This window comes from Myotis nattereri, assembly GCF_964212035.1.
Source record: "Myotis nattereri genome assembly, chromosome: 4".
In the NCBI taxonomy this organism is placed as follows: Eukaryota; Metazoa; Chordata; class Mammalia; order Chiroptera; family Vespertilionidae; genus Myotis; species Myotis nattereri.
The window spans coordinates 87,360,206-87,383,299 of NC_138079.1; the positions used below are offsets into that span (position 1 = coordinate 87,360,206).

The window sequence follows — 23,094 nt, forward strand, 5'->3', positions numbered from 1 at the left end:
GCATACATATAAGCATAACCAATGGACACAGACACTAGGGGGGTTGAGGGCATGTGCTCGGTGGCTGGGGAGAGGTCAATGGGGGAAAGGGAGACATTTGTAATACCATTTGTAATACTTTAAACAATAAAGGATTTAAAAAGAAAAAAAAAAGTCAATTCAATAAAAGGAAATAATCCAATTTGTACTCTCTTAGAAAATTGCTTCTCAAAAGTAATTATAGAATAATGACCAGAAGAAAACAGAGTGTACATTAAGAAAAACTACTAATTGAACTGTGGAGGCTTTTAATTCACAGTATTTATTTGACATTCATTCATGTAAATGTGTAATATGTTGACACTTGATTTATAAACAAACAAAGCCATTATGCCACTGTCTTTTTAAAAAGAATCTGATTAGGAGAAACCAAGAAGGTGGCATAGGTAAATACCTGAAATTGCTGCCTTGCACAATAACTTCAAAAATACAACTAAAAGACAAAACAGAAATCATCCAGAACCACAGGAAGGCTGGCTGAGTGGAAATGCTACAACTAGAAGGAAAGAGAAAAGCACACTGAGACTCAGAGGAGGTGCGGAAGTAAAGTGCAGAGGTACGGAGGCGCATGTGGAAAGGGCTGGCAACTGAGGACTCGGTTGTCTTTTTCAATCGGGATGGAGTCACAAGATCCCGACTGCTCTGAACTCCAGTTCCGGGCGAGTCTCTGGGGACCCAGACTCATATGGGGAGAAACTGGACTGTCTGGAATCAGGCGGAACTCGAGGGCGGCTTTCTCAGAGGTGCTTGCATCGATTACCGGGACAATGAGACACGGGGCCCCTTAGGGCAGGGCTGAGGATCAGCCACAGCTGCTTGCTCCACCCTGTTGATTCCCTGAGACCCCACCCCACCCAAGCTGTGCGCAGAGACTTTTGCATATGAATGGCCTGGCCCTTTGCAATCTAAAATTACCTAACAAACTGCAGCTGGGTCAGAGAGACCCAGAACTTCCAAAAGAAGGCCTAAGGCCCCATAGCAGCTTGCATTGCTTCATAGCTGGGCCTCATCTGGGCACCTCCAAACCCCAAACAAAGAAGAGGAATCTGCAGATCTCTCCATAGCTCCTGCTGGGTAGCCTCAGGCAGAGGCTAAATTAGCACCTCCTTAGAGATCCAAGAGCCAGTGTACCCAGTGGTCAGAGTGGGACCATCCAGATTACAACTCCTCAGATCCATAAGGGACACACTCAGGGGGAAGACTCAGTTAGCACCAAACCCCACTGAAGCAAGCCTTGCCCCATAAGGGTGTCTCCAGCACAGAAGTTCTTCCACCGTAGACACAGCTGATTCTCACAGCCAATTGGCCTGGAGGTCAATTCCTCCCAGTGATACCTACAACAATCAAGGCATAACTACAACAAGACTGTGCACAAAGTCCACAAGGGGATACACCAAGAGTGTCCACCTCAGGTAACTGGGGAGGCTGAGCCACTGGGCCCTATAGGACACCTAGCACACAAAGCCACTCTACCAACACAGGGAAGCATAAAAAATGCAGAGACAAAGAAACAGGTCACAAATGACAGAAATGGAAGAAAGCAAATGACTGGATATAGAGTTCAAAACCACGTTTATAAGGTTTTTCAAGAATTTTATGGAAACCGCCGATAAATTTAGTGAGACCCTGAAGGATATGAAAAAAGACCAACTAGAAATTAAGCATACACTGACTGAAATAAAGAATAATATACAGAGATCCAACAGCAGACAAGAGGATCCCAAGAATCAAGTCAAAGATTTGAAATACGAAGAAATAAAAAATACCCAACCGGAAAAGCAAAAAGAAAAAAGAATCCAAAAATATGAAGATAGTGTAAGGAGCCTCTGGCACAACTTCAAGTTTACCAACATTTGAATTATGGGGGTGCCAGCAGAAGAGAGAGAGCAAGATATTGAAAACCTTTTTGAAGAAATAATGACAGAAAACTTCCCCTACCTGGTGAAAGAAATAGACTTACAAGTCCAGGAAGCGCAGAGAACCCCAAACAAAAGGAATCCAAAGAGGACCACACCAAGACACATCATAATTAAATTGCCAAGAGCAAAAGACAAAGAGAGAATCTTAAAAGCAGCAAGAGAATAACAGTCAGTTACCTACAAGGGAGTACCCATACGACTGTCAGCTGATTTCTCAACAGAACCTTTGCAGACCAGAAGGGAGTGGCAAGAAATATTCAAAGTGATCAATAGCAAGAACCTACAACCAAGATTACTTTACCCAGCAAAGCTATCATTCAGAATTGAAGGTCAGATAAAGAGCTTCACAGATAAGTTAAAGCTAAAGGAGTTCACCACCACCAAACCAATATTATATGAAATGCTGAAAGGTATTCTTTAAGAAGAGGAAGAAGAAAAAGGTAAAGATACAAATTATGAACAACAAATACACATCTATCAACAAATGAATTTAAAAATCAAGTGAATAAATAATCTGATGAACAGAATAAACTGGTGAATATAATAGAATCAGGGGCATAGAAAGGGAGTGGACTGACAATTCTCGGGAGGAAAGGGGTGTGGGTGGTGCGGGAAGAGACTGGAAAAAAATCGTACACCTATGGATGAGGACGGGGGGCGGGGGTGGTAAGGAAAAGGATGGGGTGGGAAACTGGTGGAGGGGAGCTATGGGGGGAAAAAAGAGGAACAAATGTAATAATCTGAACAATAAAGATTTAATTTAAAAAAAAAGAACCTGATTATAAACCAAGTTAACAACTAACAATTTCATATCCTAGTTGAGAAAAATATTAAAAGTGTATAGGTTCCTGGATAAAGAATATTACAACATGCTGAGTTTAACTGACATCTGATTTTTAAATTTTTTTTATTATAGTTGGCACAAAATATTATACTAGTTTCAGGTATATAACATAGTGATTCAACATTTATATACCTGATGTGATCACTACAATAAGTCTAGTAACTATCTGTCACTGTGCAAACTTATTGCAATATTATTCACTATATTCCCTGTGCTGTAATGACATGTGATCTTTTTACCCAAAAGCTAAGAGCTTTAGGAGGGAAAATGCCAAACTAATGAAAGACTTTATCAATGAATCATGAGAAAATTTTTTCTCATAAGATCATTTTTTAAAATGGTGCCCCTAGGGCTCTTTGAACTCTAAAATTCAAGATGTAAAATCCGTATTTCCCGTCATTTTCCCTCCCAAGACCGACTGCTCTTGAATGTTCTCTAGTGCTATGAAAGCAATCACTTTCAGCTCCGGGTGCTGAACCTCAAAACTAGGGCCATCCCTTCCCTGACCCCTCACATCCAAAATATAACCAGCCCCCATCAAGTCTTCCTTAGCAGCATTTCTATCACCATGCCCTGACACGGCCCTAACACAGGCCCTCGCTTCTGGGACTCAGCAACAGTCTTCCAATTCCAGTGTTTGCGGTTTCCTCTGCAGACTGCTTGAGATTACTATGCCAACAGTAGAATAGAGCCCCATTATCTAGGACATATGGCCTAAATATCAAACCTCCATTCTAGGGCTTTTCATGAACTAGTTCCATCATATGACTTTCATGCTATTTCCTGTCTCATTAACACCTACTTAAGCCTCAGGTCTCCTCATAAATGTCCTTTGCTCTGGGAAGATTTTCCAAATTGCCTGAGACTATGACAGTTTCTCTGCCACAGGACTTCACTGTACCATGAACTTGCCCAACAAGAGCATATTTTAGTTGCTTCAGAAGTTACCTCCCTCATCCTACTCAACCTTGCCAAGACTGCTCACTTTGTGAATATATACCTGGCCAGGGCTTCTCACAGTTCTAGATGCTAGAATTCTAAGACAAAGGTTCCAGCAAACAGCCATCTTCTCTCTATGGCTTCACGTGGCCTTTTCTTAGTGTGTACACAAGGTTGGGTTGGGAGGCTGGGGGTGGGCATGCTCTAATGTCTCTTCATATAAGAAAACCAATTCTGTCAGGTTAGAGTCCCACCTTTATGGCTTCCTTTAGCATTAATTACTTTCTTAGAGGCCCCATCTCAAATACAGCTACACTAAGGGGTCAGGACTTCAACCCATGAATTTTGAAATGACATAAACATTCTGTCTATAACAGTAGGCGACCCTTAAATTAGCCATCAGGAGGAGAACCAAGATGGTGGCATAGGTAAATGCCTGTACTTGTTGCCTCCCACAACCACATCAAAATTACAACTAAAATACAGAACAACTGTCATCCAGAACCACAGGAAAGCTGGCTGAGTGGGAGTACTATAACTAGAGAGATAAAGAAGAAACCACACTGAGACTGGTAGAAGGTACGGAGGCGTGGAACGGGATGATCCGGCACCCCAGTGTGCCACTTTTTTAACTGGGACAATATCAAGTACAACAACATTCACATTATAGGTGTTTCAGAAGGATAAGAGAGAGAGGGAGATATTGAAAACCTAATTATAGAAATAATGATGGAAAACTTCCCCAACCTGTTGAAGGAAACAGACACAAAAGTCCAGGAAGCACATAGAGTCCCAAACAAGATAAACCCAAGGAGGCCCACCCCAAGATATGTCATAATTAAAATATCAAAGGTTAAAGACAAAGAGAGAACCTTAAAAGTAACAAGAGAAAAGCATTAGTTATGTACAAGGGAGCTCCCATAGACTATCAACTGATTCTACAACAAAAACTTTGCAGGCCAGAAAAGAATGGCATAAAACATTCAAAGTGATGAAAAGCAAGTACTGACAACAAAGATTACTCTAACCAGAAGGCTATCATTTAGAGTAAGACAAATAAAGGGTTTCCCAGATAAGAAAACACTAAATAAAGGACATGAGTTCATCACCACCAAACCAGTATGACAGTAGCTCACCCTTGACCTTTACTAATTTTTTGGTATTAATCTACCTTTATGGTGATATAATTCACAGCCTTTTAAAGTATACAATTCAGTAGCATAGTCATGAACATGTGCAAACAACACCACCATATAATTCAAGAACACTCTCATCACCCCAAAAAGAAATCCCATAGATATCAGCAATCACTTCCCAATCTGTTCTTCCCCTAGTCCCTGGCAACCACCAATCTACTTCCTATCTTTATGGGTTTACCTATTCTGAACATTTCCTATAAATGAAATCATACAATATGTGGCCTTTTGTGTCAGACTTTTTTCACCTACAACAGTGTTTTCAAGGTTCATCCATGTCTACTACTTTGAAAAAGCATTTTTTTTTTATATTTTATTGATTTTTTACAGAGAGGAAGGGAGAGAGAGATAGTCAGAAACATCGATGGGAGAGAAACATCGATCAGCCGCCTCCTGCACATCTCCCACTGGGGATGTGCCCGCAACCCAGGTACATGCCCTTGACCGGAATCGAACCTGGGACCCTTCAGTCCGCAGGCCGACGCTCTACCCACTGAGCCAAACCGGTTTCAGCTGAAAAAGCATTTTTAATGGAGAATTTGAATTGGAAACTAGGCAGAATAGTATACTAGTAAACCTCTACATATCTATCATCTAGCCTCAATAACCCCCAACCCATCCACACATCACATACCTCACCTGAATTGAATTCCAGATACTATATTGTTTCTGTGTAAATATTTCCATACGGACATTTTATAATAGCTGTTCTAACACTTAGCCTCCTGGTCAGAGTTTTCCTTATTTTAATGGCCTACGTCTACGAAGAGCTGAATTTTTCCTTTGCTAGGCATTATTTACTTAAGAAATACACTGGATTCATACATTCTGCCTAATAAAAGCACTGAAGGGGAAAATTAAAAGAGTTATGAACCAAAATCTCAGAGAAATTTCTCCACAGGCCAAGATTCAAAGTGATCTAAAATATGATAAATACCTCAGTATTTCTTCTGACAGTCAGAAACACTCATATGGAGGTTGTTTACTTTTTAGTTTTCCCTCGTCATCCCGGAAAAGGCCTAGAAGTTTATTACAAGCGGGTTTTGCTTTTGTTTTTTTTAGCATGCACCAATTACAATCCAGAAAGCACTTCAAATGCCTATGTGAGGACTAAATACAAAGTAATTTCACACAAAAGAAGAGCGTTTATGAACCCAACAGAGAGACTTTAGGGTTTTTTTAAATTATTGTTTTAGGAAAGGTAGCAAACAAGCAGATATTCACTGTTATAAGGTGAGGGGAAAATTAAGAGGAAAGAGAAGAAAGGAGAAGTAAGGATAAGGGTGGCAGAAGAATTCATGTTCAAATTACTCTTACCTTTTTGTGAGCAATTAGGAGGCAATTGGAATGTTCATGTTCACAAGCAATTTCATAGTCAGGGATCAGATCCACCAATTCACGGACAAAGCGTACCACTTCCTCATGCCAGGGCACGTTGGCCATGGTAAGACTGCTTGCTGAACTCTCTCCACAGTAGGTAACACCCTGTGGAGACATTACAATAGTTAGAGACAATTACAGACCTGTTTAAATGTCATAGAGAAAATTTCAGAGCTAGAAAGGTTTCTAGAATTCATCCAAATCAATCCCATCTGTATTTTAAAGTAAAGAAAGTGATACAACGATGATAAAATTCTTGGGAACTAATACAAGGAGTTAGTGACAAGGACAGCACTGGTGCTCCCGGGCTGATCGATGTTCTTTTCACTCTGTGACAGTGCTGGTGCTTGGGTACCTGTGCTTTGTGTCATGTATGACAATATTATTTGAACCAATAACATATCTTTCCTTTCAGATTCATTTGGGATCTATAATAGATTAATTCTCAAAGCATGACAGTCCCCTAGAATAATAAGGCAGGCATAGTTGACACCCATAAAAATTCACTGAACAATTTATTCACTGGGAAAATAAAATGAGCTCCCATTTTACGGTACAGTTTAGATTAGAGGTTGGTAAATTTTATGTTAAAGGCTGGGTAGGGATCCCATTATTGTTATTATTTATTCTTTAAAAACATCACTTTGTAATGCATTTTGTACACACACACACTCATGCCAAATAGGAAATACTTATGTGGATGTGTATACATGCATTAAGCACACCTACATGTATCTCACCTCTATAGAAATTCTTATTCAGTGAGATAACTTTGGTTCTGTTTTGAACTCTACCTGACAGCCCAGTCATATAAAATCCAAAAGTTTCAGAGCTAAGTTCTCTACTTGGTAGATTACATAATGACAATTAATTCATTTTTAAATATTGGATATCTTAACTTTGTAGGTTCTTCAAATACCCCAGAATCAAGCTTTCTTGACAAATGGTTTGAATATTCTAGATATGTTACTACTAAGTAGGGAATACTGAAATAAAAACATGCACCACATACACACACCTCTCTCCTCTCCTCTTCTCTTCTTCTCTCTCTCTCTCTCTCTCTCTCTCTCTCTCTCTCTCTCTCTCTCTCTCACACACACACACACACACACACACACACACACACACACACCACTGACATTAAATGAAAAACCCACAAATGAACTCTGAAGAGTGACCCTGACCCTACAGATGGCAGAGCCAGGACTTGGCTGAAAACTCAGATGAGCTCTGCAGAACGCTCTGTTCCAGATGGCTGTGCAAGAAGATTGCTGGTCTACTAGACTGAGATGACCTTTGCTGGACGCAAACCTTAGGTGACCCAGCTGAGTTCTAGCAAACAAGAGAATCTTCTCTATTAGCCCAATAATTTATTGAATTCATTAAACTGAGTCTGAGTTGTCGGTGAATTAAAAAAGCAAGTAGTTTTAAGAAATCTTTAAGAAAGCATGGCTGAAAAATTATGCTAAACATACCTGAATGTATAAAAACCATGAAAATGATTTATTGATAGATAAAATTGGTCACAAAAACAAACTTTACTTCAATTTAAATACTGTTTATGATGCATGAATTATATGAACAGCCATGTATGTAACAGTTATTTCAAAGGAATTTATTTTTAATATTTAAAAAGCTAGTTCACTGAAGCAGAGGTTTTTAGATAAGATCTTATATTCATGACAGTGGCTTTGGAAATGTTTAATATTTCTTATTCAGCAATAATAAATCATGAAATATTAAGGAGATATTTGGCTTGGAAATGAAATTAGAGAATGAATGCCACACAGCTCATTATTATGCCTTCACATAATATTTCTCCACACATTCGCATGATGCTTTATAGCACTTTCCAAAGCACTTTCACAGAAAAGTTCTCATTTTAGCCAAACCAAATCTGCTGGGGTCGGCAGTACGGGTAGCTTGAACCATCCACAGGGCCTGAGCCTTCGCCATGACAGAAATGCTTCGGGCAGGAACCGGTTTCAGTGAACTGGTCTGTGAAGTCACTTTCGGGAACCCCTGAGCCCTCACCAGTGTCGCTCCTAATGCCTCGCTCTGGGGCGCTCTCTGCCTTGGCTTCTTCACTTCTTCCAAACTCTGGTCTACCAATGACTTGTGCTGACTTTATCCCTGGTCACACTTAACCCTGAACTATCTAAAACCACTATCAGTTTCCCTCATATCATGGCTATCTGCCACCTTCTCACCCCACCACCACACCCCACACCCTCCCCATTTATTACCAACATCACGTTGTTTCCTCACCACTTTGAAAAAAGAACAACCTTAGGAAAACAGATGGGCACAATGTGGCAACTGGAAAGCAGGCATTCACTCCAGAATCTACAGGTTGAGGAGTAACAAGCAGACCCAAAGAAAGTTCCCAAAGAACAGGACCAACTGTACATCTTCACGTTTGTAGTGAGAAGCATAGCCCACACCATGACCTTAGCACCTTTCTGATGGATTTCTCTGCTCTAGGAGATGGGGGGCATCAGGTCTTTTTTTACTGGCTGCTTGGAAAGTTTACCTAGGGATTCAAGGCATGCAGATGAGCAGTATTTTGGCAGCTTGCTATTCTAATTAAACTGACTGGGTGTCTAAAGACTCCTGATCCTGTTTTTGTTCCCTACAGTTTGATGAGAAATGTCTTTATGACATTCTGCAGCATGATACCCAAAACATGTCATTCCTATACCCTGAAAATGCTTCAACAGTCCCCTCCCCCCACCAAAAAAAAACAAACAAAACAGCCCAAGCTTCTCAACATGGCTTTGAGGCCTTCTTATTGGACCGTCTCACTCAGCATCCAGTCTTCACCTGCATAATTCCTCCATCATCTCTTCAATCTCCAGTCAGGAAACTCTACCTCATCTGACCTCAATGTCATTATATCTTGTGCATGTCCCTTACCAGATAACTGGGATAATATGTCAAAATTCTGAGCCTATTCTTCTCTGGACCCCCAACCACTCTATGCTGAATGACCTAAAGATCAAGTAACAAACTCTTCTTTGATAAGAAACCCCAGAACTCTTTTCTGATCTAATATAAGATTTCATTCATATTACTCAGAATTTGTCTACTCTTTAACGATCATGAACCAACTGATCAACACTAGTTAGGTATTACCATGTACATGAACAACTGGTACTATTCCTTATCTTCACAGAAAGAGTGAGGCTATGCTAACCCATTTGTTTTGCAAGATGCATTCTGCAAGAATTGAGTTCTTATAGACAGTTACAGTGCAAAGGGGAAGAGAGTCTTATATCATTTGACAGCAAATAATTACTGGGTACTTACTATTCTCAAGGTACAATGCCAGGAGAGAATACAAAGGCAGTATTTCATTTATAAATAGTGTTATAAAAGTTTTTCAATGAGACAGATGTTTGTAACATGAAACACATTTTCACAAACAAGCAAGCCAATAATGATGGTTAAGATTCTCAGGTTAGCAAAGAAAGGCCTATTTAAGCCTAACAAAGCTAAAATGTATGTTAATTTACCTGAGGATATAATAGAAAAACTATTTTACAAGACTAACACTGAAAGAAAAGAGGAAATCAATGTAATAAATAGCTTCTATTGATTTAGTTTAAATAAATGTGCTTAATGGAAAGTGAGTTAAACATTTACTGAATCCAGGCGTACCCATTACCCCAATGAATTTCTCAAAACAAAGCTATTACATTGCTACTATTATTCTAGTTTTAATCTTTAGGAAGTTTAGACTCAAGGAAGATAGTAACCTGTCCCAGCTCCTTCAGCACCTTTCAGGAATGTATATCAAAGCTGTGCTCTTCTATCTTCCCCACTTGAGATGCCAGTGTGTGCAGACTATGAAAGACTCTGGCACCCACCAAATACACACACATCCAGGACATACAGACAAAGGATATGAACAGTGTTTGCTTCTGCAGAGAGCCCCAGGCATATCACTAGCCCAGGGTCAATTGGCACTATCCATTTCACATATTCAGAGCCTTTTTGTGACCTGCAGGCACTATTAAATTTTACCATCAACCCCTTTTGAGGGATAGGTCCTGGAAAACTTTTTCACCAACAGCATAGGTAAGGTATAAATCTCCAAGTGCCATTCTGTGTCAGTGGGTAAATTTTGTCCTAATTCAGCCTGAAGTTAAAAGCGCCTAGTCTTCTGTGCTTTAAACCCAAGTCCTGTCTCTGCCAGAGCTGACCTCCACACTTACATGATGTGGGGCCTATTTGAACCTATATGTGGTTCAAATTTAATAAGGCCAATATAGAACACATGAAATTACTTCCCAAACTTACCGCCTTCCTGCCTGGGTCTTTCCATCTCAGTAAACTGTTCCACATCCACACAACTTTTTAAGCTAAAAATCCAGTGCTATTATTGATTCCTTTTGTTCTTTCACTCCCTACATATCATCTAGCAATAAGTTCTGTTGGTTCTACTTCCAAAATTTATCCTAAATGCGGCCACATTTCTCCAACATATATTACCAATGACCTTCCCCAACCCATCACATGTCTTGTTTGGATTAAGCAATAGCTTTGTAACTGGGCTGCCTACTTCTACTATTGCCCTCTATACTCTCTTTATGACCGCAGTAAGGCGTTGTTTTACAATCATAAATCAGACACATGATTCTCCAGCTTAAAATACTTTAGAAGTACACCTAATATAAAGAAAAGCGTACCATGAAATTTGGTATAAAATCCAATTCTCTTATCCTTGCTTGAAAGACCTAACAGAATCCGGCCCCAGTCCACTTCTCTGACTCACCTTCTGTCACTGTCAACTCCAGCCGCCCCACCGAGATTACATAGGACCTCCATATACTATCTCTGCCATTTGCTCGAACGTTCTAACCCAAGCCTTTGCATATTGTGTTGCTTCTTAGTATTTAGATACCAGTTCTAAAAAAGTCATCTTCTCAGAAAAGCCTTCTGGCTTATGATATCTAGAACATCCAACTACAATATCTAGCAAAACAATATATGCATTTACCCTTTGATACATCAACCCACTTATAGGAATCCATCCCAAAGAAACACTGGCAAAGCCCTGGTTGGAGTGACTCAATTGGCTGGAGCTTCACAGGTTTGATTCCCGATCAGGGCACATATCTAGGTTGCAGGTTCAATCCCTGGTCAGAGGTACATATAGGAGGCAGCCAATTTATGTATTTCTCTCACATTGCTGTCTGTCTGTCTCTCTCTCTCTCTCTCTCTCTCTCTCTCTCTCTCCCCCCCCCCCCCACCTTGCTCCTTCTCTAAAGTGAAAATAAATATACCCAATAAATAAATGAAATACTGGCAAAACCATGACACAGATAACCAGACATTACATGTCTCTTCCTGGAAGTATACAATACCACCAATGAAATAATCTTGAAATGCAAACACACACACACAAGAATCTGATCAATCTTCTCTTTTCTTATTTTATTTTATTGTTTCCATCTCCATTTATCACCTAGATAAATCAATCTTCTCTTGATCTAACTACCAATCCACAGGAAATATAGAAAACATAGGAAAATACAATCAGCAGAATCTAGAATATAAATATGGGGAACAAGCCAGGATACTTTCTTCAACAAAATAAATTACAAAGGAGAAAAACATATGGAAGAGAAATTAGATTAAAAGAAATTTAAGAGAAAAATAATGCATTTACAATGAATGGCCCAGATTTAAAAATACCGTTGAGCATCGCCCTATGAACCAGGAGGTCACAGTTCTATTCTGGTCAGGGCACAAGCCCGAGCTGCAGGCTCCGTCCCCAGTGTGGGGCATGCAGGAAGCAGCCGATCAATGATTTTCTCTCATCATTGATGTTTCTATCTCTCTCTCCCTTTCCCTTCCTCTCTGAAATAAAATATATATATATACATAAAAAATATTGTGTTAAAAAATACTGTTGAAATAATTGGCCCAGTTTGAAACCTTACATGTTCTAATAAAAATTATGTTTAAGTTGTTTAGTTATGAGAACAGTATTCTGAATAAGTGTTTAAAATGAGTATACATCTTTTAGAGTTATATTTTTAAACAGTTATGAATCAATGATATGTGGGGGTTTGCTTCTAAATAATATGGTAAAGTGAGAAAATGGGTAAGAATATAGCTAAAACATGAGTTGACAATTTTGGAAGCTGGGTAACGGACAAATGGAGTAAATTAAACCAGTTTCTCCACTTCTTATATGTTTGAAATTTTCCATAATTGAAATTTATTTAAAAGCCAACCAGTCATTCACTATAACACTTTTATTCCTCAGCATATTAATGTTACTACAGTTGACCCTTGCAGGTTTGAACTGCACAGGTCCATTTATCGACACATTTTTCTCAATAAATACTATAAATGTATTTTCTCATCCTTATGATTTTCTTAATAAAGTTTTCTTTCCTCTAGCTTATTTTATTGTAAGAATATAGTATATAACTTATATAACATATTACATATATCTTAGTCAATTGTTTATATTATTAATAAGGCTCTGGTCTTAGTAGGCTACTGATAGTTAAGCTTATGGGAAGTCAAAAGTTATACACGAATTTTCAAGTGTGCTCCTAACCCCGCATTGTTCACCGGTCAACTATATGTAGTTTCTTATTATTCAGTTTGTGATGACTGTCTACCTCTCACTAAAATAATATTTTTGTGAGAACTAATGCTTAGTTTTTACTGCTACTATCCCCAGTGACTAGAACAGTGCCTGGTTCCTGATTAATATTTCTGAATGAGTACATAAAACATCTGGGACCTCCCATAGAGTCTAAAAAAATGTTAACTCTAGGATGATTAACAAAGCATAGCAAGAAGAGTGTACAGCAGTGGCCGGCAGGGGCTTACCTTCACTTCGATGAAGTCAGGATGCCCCAGAGACACCAGCTCAGCATAGGCTTGGAGTTCATCCACATTCCATGCTTTAACTAGAGTCAGTCTGTAGACAGTACGCTGTTGCTAAAACAAAGGAAAAGCCAACTTTGTTTTTACTAGTATCTCGGTAGAAGTTACACCTAGGAAGACTTTCAAATTTCTTCAACCCATAGAGAACCCACGTAAGGTGAAATCCAGCATGAACTTCTATAAACATATACCTTTTAGAAAAATGAAAAAGGTATAAACAAAGTTATAAGATTCCCATAAGCCTTACAAAGGCAAAGATACTAGCATATTTCTTTTCTTTCACTCACAATATCTAACAATATTAGGCACCCAATAGGTTCTTGACAAAGATACATTGGATGAGATTTAGTAAAGAACAATAAGTTGACCTCATAGTTTTAGATTGTCAAAAAATTAGATTAAGGAAAAGTAGCCAGTTACCAAATAAAAAGAAAAAAAAAATGAGCAGCTTTCCTGGCATAGAGTGTGAATATTTATATTTTTTTAAGTATGGTGTGAGACAGGGATTCTTTCTCTCCTATGTGGAACTGAACCAGTGTTAAACGTTGAATAATTCATTCTCTACTCCATGATTTGTAATGTCTGCTTGTTGTAATCAAGTTTTCATATATTCATGGATGTTTCTGAACTTTCTACTCTGTGATATTAGTTTTTCTATCTTGTCACAGTACCACACTAAGTAACTATAGCTTTATAATAAGACTTGATATTTAGCACAAACCTCTCTTTGTTCTTCAAAATTGTTTTTCTTCAAAATTATCTTACTTATTCTTAGCCCCTTAATTTTTTTCATATTTACTTTAGCACTAGAGGCCTGGTGCATGAATTCATGCACAGATGGGGTCCCTCGGCCTGGCCGGTGATCGAGGCCTATCAGGGGCCGGCCAGCCAGCTGGGTGGAGGGATCCTGGGAGGTTGGCTGGCCCCCACATCAGGCCCCGGGGGAAGGACTGGGGGAGGTTGGCCAGAGGTGGTAAGGGGAGGAGCCATGGGAGGTTGGCCAGTGGGGGAAGGAGGGCTGCGGGAGGTTGGCTAGCTGGGAGGAAGGGCCGTGGGAGTGCACTGACCACCAGGGGGCAGCTCCTGCATTGAGCATCTGCCCCCTGGTGGTCAGTGCACATCACAGCAACTGGTTGACTGGTTGTTCCAGTTGTTTGGTCGTAATGGTTGCTTAGGCTTTTATATCTATAGATTACACACACACACACCTTTCCTTTTCCTTGCATTCTCATGTTGTAAATTTCTGTGTTAGCGTGTTAGTAGTTCTCAGGGCACTGGTCATTTTTACACTGTGAAATCTGTGCTGTTCAATATGCCAGCAGAGCCACCTCTTCCAACCTCCTCCTCCAAAGGATGGAGAAATACTGCTCTGTATTACTCCTTTGCTTTCCTGAAGTATAAGTATATATATACTTACACTTTTTAAATTCTCGCCCTAACTTTTTAAATTCTCACCCTAACCGGTTTGGCTCAGTAGATAGAGCGTTGGCCTGTGGACTGAAGGGTCCTAGGTTCGATTCTGGTCAAGGGCATATACCTTGGTTGTGGGCACATCCCCAGTAGGGGATGTGCAGGAGGCAGCTGATCGATGTTTCTCTCTCATCGATGTTTCTAACTCTCTATCCCTCTCCCTTCCTCTCTGTAAAAAATCAATAAAATATTTAAAAAATTCTCTAGAGGGGTATTTTTTCTGCTATAAAGTTTGCATACAATCTCTTACTTACCCTGTTGGCTGCTAATGCACCTAGCATGTTTTGTCTGTGCATTTTGCATTTCACAGCTTTCTCTTGTGGTTTTTCAAGCAATGGACTTAAGTATCCCTTTGACCATATGTCCATTAGATACATTATAATATAGAGTTGTGTGTGTGTGTATTTATATAAAATATATGTGATTTCACCCTCCTTCTACTCCTTCACAGAGGCAATATCTTCCTGCATATTGACCACGTTTCCAGGAGGATGTCAAGCCCTTCTTTTCTTTTTGCTATTGGAAGTAACTGATGGAAGTGCATGAATCTTCAAGCTAACTCTGGCCACACTCTGTCTCATATTCTTGCTGATATGCATGGTCTTCTGAGGCTCTGCTGAACCTTAGGCAAATATTTTCCCACTTCCTTTACTAAGTTTCTGATCTTTGAGCAGGAGAATTTTGTTTAAGGCACCTGCAATGATGTATAGTTGAGATCAGGCATGTCAAGTGACTGATAAACTGATCCAATCTCATCTCAAGAGTCAAAAAAATTAAAAGATGTGTGTGTACGTATATGTTTTCTGATCCCACAGTTTTTGTTGTATTTCCTTGCAAGCCTTTTTTCCTGTATGTGTGTGTGTGTGTGTGTATATATATATATGTGTGTGTGTGTGTGTGTGTGTGCGCGCACCATTAATACTACGATGCATGTACAATTTTGTTTTTAGCTTTTTAAAAATGTAACACTATTATATTAAAATTACCTTTCATCATGAAATATTCTTCTAAAATAGTTATTCTCCATGGGAACAAGGAAGCAAGCAAACAAAAACCACCTCCCCTTACCCCTCTGTACTTCTCTCTGAGAATCTCATCTGCATGAGCTCTTCTTTTGTTAAGAGTGTGTTCCTTTGCTGTGTTGGACTGCACATCACTATTTTGAAATGTCATCTTCAGTGCTAGTTCAATAGTGATATCATAAGTCGTGTAGCCATTTCTTGGGATTGAACATCTTGAGACCTTATAATATATCTTTATTATAAATAAAGCTGGAACAAGCATTCTTATTCATCAGTATTTGTCCACAATTTTAATTATTTCCAAAGGTTAAATTTTTCCAAAAGCAATTATTGGGTCAATAGATTTGAATATTTTTTATATTCTTTTTTTTTTTTTTTAGATTCTTTAATCATGTTGCCATGTTACTTTCTAAAATGTTTGTACTGAATTATGCTTTTACCATCAGTGAATTAGTATGTCTTTCTTGCTAACTCTAGGCAGCACTGAATATTGCTATTACAAAAAAAAAAAAAAATCGATGCCAATTAGATAAGCCAAAGCAGTACCTCATTACTGCTTCAATTTGCATTTCTTTGATTACTAATAACTTGGTGCCATATTTTAGAAGACCATTTTACCTTGTTTTGACATAACCTCAACTCAAGTTCATCTTCAGTTGCAACTATCAAGATAAATCATTGAAATGAAGAGCTGTAGTCCTGGGATAAATTAGGATTATCCAGAATGTGTAGCATTGAAAGCTGTCTAATTAGAAGCAACACAATTCTAACTCATAACTATATATTTTTAACTACTTATTATAAATTTTTAAAACACCCAAGAAAAGAAATAATTCCTGTGTAACCATAATTTTAGCTTTGACAGCTGTCAGCATTCTACATTTCTTATTTTATCCATCTTCCTACCTTTTTTTTTTTTTTTTTTTTTTTGGTGTAGGGAAGACATTGGAATATTTCAAGTTAAATAACAAACAATATCATTTTATCCATGAATACTTGTGTATATAATATATATGAGGACCTTTAAAATTTGAATGCCTCCCCCAGCACTTTGCATATAGGTTTTTTTTTAACAGGATTTATTATTAGAGGCTATCATATATACAGAAAAGTGCACAGACCTTAAATGAACAGCTTGGTGAATTACTACAATTATAATCTCTTCAAGAATTTCCCTTCCAGAATTAATTCTAAGTAATTCATCAAAAATGTGAGCAAAGATATGCATAGGTTTTCACAATAATATTAAACAATAGACAAGTTAAGAAAATAATGTCAAATCCACTTTATGACTGACTATGCGCCAATTAAACTTGATATAATAGAATACTTACACAAAGGATCGCAATATAGTTCTCAGTGAAAAAAATCAATAACCTAAATAAGCTTCTACTTTAGGGAAGTAGAGAAACAAGAGCAATTTAAGCCTATACCAAGTAAAAGAAAAAAATAATAAAAATTAGAGCTGAAAGTAACAGAAAACCAATAGAGAAAAATCAACAAAATCAAAACCTTGTTCTTTGAAGAAAAAAAAAAAATCAAATTGACAAACCTCTACTGAGGCTAACCAAGAAAAAAGAGAGAAGATATAATTTATCAATATTAAAAATAAAAAGTGGGATCTCATCACTACTGACTTCTGGACAATAAAATGATAATAAAGGAATACTAAAAACAACACTATGCCAAATTTTGAAAACATAGGTGGAAAAAAAACCAAATTCCTTAAACACAAAATACACACAAGAAGAAACATTTCATCTGGATGGGAATATATATATATATATATATATATATATATATATATATATATATATGAAATTGAATCAGTAGTTAATAACCTCCCAAAACAGAAAGCAGCAAACCCAAATGGGTTCTACCAAACATTTAAAAAGTAAATGACATCAGTCTATCACAATCTCTTCCAGATAACAGAAGCAGAGGGAATACTTCTCAACTCACTCTCTGAGGCTAACATTACTCTAATGCCAAAACCAGATAAAGGCATTTTAAAAAAGAAAAAAATATATCTTTCATAAGCATAGATTTTCTTTAAATCCTCAATTTATAAATAAATTGAATCCAATGATATATAAAAATAATATAAACGTGCTCACCAGTTGAGATTTATTACAGGTATTCAAAACTGGTTCAATATTCAAAAAATTACTCAACAACACATATCAATAGACTAGTGTAGAAAAATCATGTCTCATATCATCATATGAATTGATGCAGAAAAGCATTTGACAAATGCCAACACTTCTTCATGATAAATTTCTCAGCAAACTAGGAATTAGAGGAATTTCCTTAACATTATAAAAAAAATACTTATAGAAAATCCTCAGCTAATATCACACTTAATTGTGAAAAACTGAATACTTTCTCCCTCAGATTAGGAATTAGGCAAGGATGCCCCCTCTTACCACTCCTATTGAACATGGTACCAGAAGATTTAACTAGTACAACAGACAAGAAAAGAAAAAAAAGTATAAAAGTTGGAAAAAAGAAATAAAGCTGTTTTTCTTTGCAAATGACATGATATATAGGAAATCTCAAAAAAATGACAAAAGAACTTCTAGAACTATTATGTGAGTATAGCAAGATCAGGATACACCCTAGATACAAGGTTAATAAACAAAGATCATTTTTTTAAAAATACCATACAATAACACCAAAAAATAAAATACTCATATATAATCTAACAAAACTATGTGTAAGTTCTATATGTAAAAAAAATGATATAGCTCTCATTAAAGAAAATCTAAATAATTAAGAAATATTTCATGTTCATGAGTTGGAAGACTCAATACTGTTAAGATGTCACTTCTTCCCAACTTGATCTACAGATTCAATACAATCTCAGCAAACTAGTTTGTAGATAAGGGACAAACTGACTGTAAGGTTTATATGGAATGGTTACAGACTTACAATAGCCAATACTATACTGTAGAAGAACAAAGGTGGAGGATTCACATTACCAATTTTCAGGGCTTATAATAAAGCTATAGTAATTATGACAAAATGATATTGGTGAAAGATGCTTAGATGAATGGAATAGCCAAGAAATGCACCATATAAATATTGTCAACTGGTCTTTGACAAAGGAGTAAAGGCAATTCAACATTTTGTCTTTTCAACAAAATGGTGGTAGAACCTTTGGACATCACCCTATATAATAAAACCCTAATATGCAAATTGACCGAATGGCAGAACAACCAGTCGCTATGTCACACACTGACCATCAGGGGGCAGGCACTCAACACAGGAGCTGCCCCCTGGTGGTCAGTGTGCTACCATGGGGGGGGGGGGGAAGGAGCCAGATTTACGGCTGGCGAGCACAGCGGCGGTGGCGGGAGCCTTTCCTGCCTCTGCTGCAGGCGGGCGGTAAGGAACAAGGGGTCCTGGACTGCAAGACCCCCGGACTACGAGAGGGATGTCTGACTGCCAGCTTACGCCTGATCCCTAGCGGGGAGCGAGCCTAAGCCGGCAGGCATACATCCCCCGAGGGGTCCTGAACAGTGAGAGGGCACAGGCCAGGCTGAGGGACCCCCCCCCCCACCCTAGTGCACGATTTTCATGCACCAGGACTCTAGTATTAAATAAACAAACAAATCTAGATACAGACCTTACACCTCTTACAAAAATTAACTAAAAGAAATCATAAACCTAAATGTAAAGTACAAAACTATAAAACTTCTAGAAGAAAACACAAAAGAAAATCTAAGTGAACTTGGAAATAAGTTCATAGATCCGATAACAAAAGCATAATTCATGAAAGAAAAAAACTGGTATGTTTGACTTTATTATTACTAAAAACTTCTGAGAAAGATACTGTTAAGAGAATATAAGACACACAAAAAAAGAAAGAATTTATTGACATGGACAACAGTGTGGTGGTTGCAAGAGGGGGGAGGATGGGTGGAAGTAGAAGAGGGTATATAGAGGATAAATGCTGATGAAAAAATAAAAATAAAGGGAAAGAAGGAGAGAATATAAAGAGAGAAAAATATTTGCAAAACATATATCTGATAAAGATTTTATATCCAAAAGATACAAAGAACTCTTGAAAGTCAACAATTAAAAAAGAAACCAATTAAGAAATGGGCAAAAGGTCTGAACACACAACTCAAGAAAAAAGATACACGGATGGCAAATATGCATATTAAAAGATGCTCGAGAGGAGAACCAAGATGGTGGCATAGGTTAACGCCGGAGTTTGCTGCCTTGAACAACTACCTCAAAGGTGAAACTAAAAGATGGAACGGACATCACCCAGAACCACAGGAACGCTGGCTGAGTGGAAGTCCTACAACTAGGAGGAAAGAGAAACGCATACGGACACTCTGAGGAGGCGCAGTGCTGAAGTCAAATTCTGAGGTGCGGAGTGCGCAGAGCGGGCTGGCGGTGGAGGGCACGGTTGGCGTTTTCAATCGGGAGGGAGTCGCAGACTCTGAGCTCCAGATCTGGGTGAGTCTTTAGGGACCCTGACTCAAACGGGAGAAGCGGGACTGTCTGGCTTCGGTCAGAGCGAGTGCAGCTTTCTCTCCGAGGTTTGTAGGTTGCTGGGACTCAGAGAGGCAGAGCCCCTGGGGACAGGACTGAGAGCCGCCATAACTGCTCTCTCCGGCCCACCCTGTTGATCCTGTGCGACCCGCCCCGCCCAAGCCCTGCACAGAGGCATTTGCCGGATAGCCTCAGGCAAAGGCTAGATTAGCACCTCCCTAGAGGACAGAAGTTCTCTCACTGCTGACACAGCTGATTCTCACAGCCACTTGGCCTGGAGGTCAAACCCTCCCTGGTATTAGCTACAACAGTCAAGGCTTAACTACAAGACTGCGCACAAAGACCACTAGGGGGTGCACCAAGAAAGCATAACAAAATGCGGAGACAAAGAAACAGGACAAAATTGTCAATGGAAGATATAGAGTTCAGAACCACACTTTTAAGGTCTCTCAAGAACTGTTTAGAAGCCGCCGATAAACTTAATGAGATCTACAAGAAAACTAATGAGACCCTCGATGTTATGATGGGGAACCAACTAGAAATTAAGCATACACTGACTGAAATAACGAATATTATACAGACTCCCGACAGCAGACCAGAGGAGCGCAAGAATCAAGTCAATGATTTGAAATGCGAGGAAGCAAAAAACACCCAACCGGAAAAGCAAAATGAAAAAAGAATCCAAAAATGCGAGGATAGTGTAAGGAGCCTCTGGGACAGCTTCAAGCGTACCAACATCAGAATTATAGGGGTGCCAGAAGATGAGAGAGAGCAAGATATTGAAAACCTTTTTGAAGAAATAATGACAGAAAACTTCCCCCACCTGGTGAAAGAAATAGACTTACAGGTCCAAGAAGCGCGGAGAACCCCAAACAAAAGGAATCCAAAGAGGACCACACCAAGACACATCATCATTAAAATGCCAAGAGCAAAAGACAAAGAGAGAATCCTAAAAGCAGCAAGAGAAAGAAACTCAGTTACCTACAAGGGAATACCCATACGACTGTCAGCTGATTTCTCAACAGAAACTTTGCAGGCCAGAAGGGAGTGGCAAGAAATTTCAAAGTGATGAATACCAAGAACCTACAATCAAGATTACTTTATCCAGCAAAGCTATCATTCAGAATTGAAGGTCAGATAAAGAGCTTCACAGATAAAGGAGTTCATCACCACCAAACCAGGATTATATGAAATGCTGAAAGGTATCCTTTAAGAAGAGGAAGAGGAAGAAAAAGGTAAAGATACAAATTATGAACAACAAATATGCATCTATCAACAAGTGAATCTAAGAATCAAGTGAATAAATAATCTGATGAACAGAATGAACTGGTGATTATAATAGAATCAGGGACATAGAAATGGAATGGACTGACTATTCTTGGGGGGGAAAGGGGTGTGGGAGATTCGGGAAGAGACTGGACAAAAATCGTGCACCTACGGATGAGGACAGGGGGTGGGGAGTAGGGGCGGAGAGTGGGGTGGGAACTGGGAGGAGGGGAGTTATGGGGGGGAAAAAGACGAACAAATGTAATAATCTGAACAATAAAGATTTAATTAAAAAAATAATAATAATAATAAAAAAAAGATGCTCAACATCATTTACCATTAGAGAACTGCACATTAAAACAAGATGGCACTGTGTGACTGTTAGAATGGATGAAACTAAACAACTAACAATACAAAATGCTGATGAGGATGCAGTACAACAGGAACTCTCCACTGCTAGGGGAAATGCAAAATACTACATCCACTTTTGAAAACAGTTTGTTATAAAGTTAAACACAGACTTATCACCAACACAGCAATGGCACTTATAAGTAGTATTTACTCAACTAATTTGAAACTTATATTCACCCAAAAGCCTGCACACAAATGTTTACGGCAGCTATACTCATAATCACTCAAAACTGGAAGCAACCAAAATGTCCTTCAGCAAGCAAACAGATAATCTGTGTTCCACTCATACAAATATTATTAGTGATAAAAAGAAATGAGGTATCAAGCCATGAAAAGACATGGAACCTTAAATGCATATATGTAAGCAGAAAAAAAGAGTCTGAAAATGCTATATGATTCCAATGACAGGACATACTGGAAAATGCAAAACTACAGAGAGTAAAAAGGTCAGTGGTTGCCAGGGACTTGGGTGGAGATGCGGAAACTTGAACAGGTGATACACAAGAGATTTTTTAGGGCAGTGAAACCGTTTTATATGATACTATCATAGTAGATACAAGGCACTATGCACTAACCAAAACCAGAGAACTTTACCAGACAATGAGAACCTTAATGTATACAAACTTAAGCGCTGTGGTCTTCTTCCCCAAAACCCATAACCACAGTCAAATCATGAGAAAAACATCAGACAAATCCCAGGTGAGAGATATTCTACAAAGTACCTGACCAGTATTCCTCAAAACTGTCAAGGCATCAAAAACAAGGGAAGTTGGGAAAAAGAACCACCAAGAGAAGCCTACCGAGACGAGACTACTGAATGTAATGTGGCACCCTGGAGGGGATCCTGGAACAGAAAAACAAAATCTGATTGAAGTATGAATTTAATGCATCAACATTGGTTCACTAATTAAAACAAGCATACCACAGAAATGTAAAATGTTAATAATAGAGGAAAACTGGAGGGGGAAGGAACTCTCTGTACTGTCTTTGCAATTTTCCTATAAACCTAAAAGTGTTCTAAAATACAAGTTCATTTAAAAAATTAAAACATGTTCAACTGTTTATAATAACCAAATGGAACTAACTATCTATCAGGAAATGCTTAAATAAATGATGAAATAACCATAATATACGGTGCAGCTATTTAAAAGAATGAGGTAAATTTATTTGTATTCAAACAGGAAGAAGTA

General features: G+C 38.5%; 1 protein-coding gene across 1 annotated transcript in view; it reads right to left on the reverse strand.

Annotated features, from left to right (window-relative positions):
* The window catches only part of LOC308518213 (S-adenosyl-L-methionine-dependent tRNA 4-demethylwyosine synthase TYW1-like), a 126,764-nt gene that overhangs the window by 16,659 nt on the left and 87,011 nt on the right, over positions 1 to 23,094 (reverse strand). Inside the window, exons 14-15 of the mRNA XM_081089820.1 lie at positions 13,173 to 13,283; positions 6,255 to 6,422 (exon numbers count right to left, since the gene is read on the reverse strand). Of these exons, the coding sequence (XP_080945946.1) occupies positions 6,255 to 6,422; positions 13,173 to 13,283 (279 nt within the window). The remainder of the gene's footprint in view (positions 1 to 6,254; positions 6,423 to 13,172; positions 13,284 to 23,094) is intronic.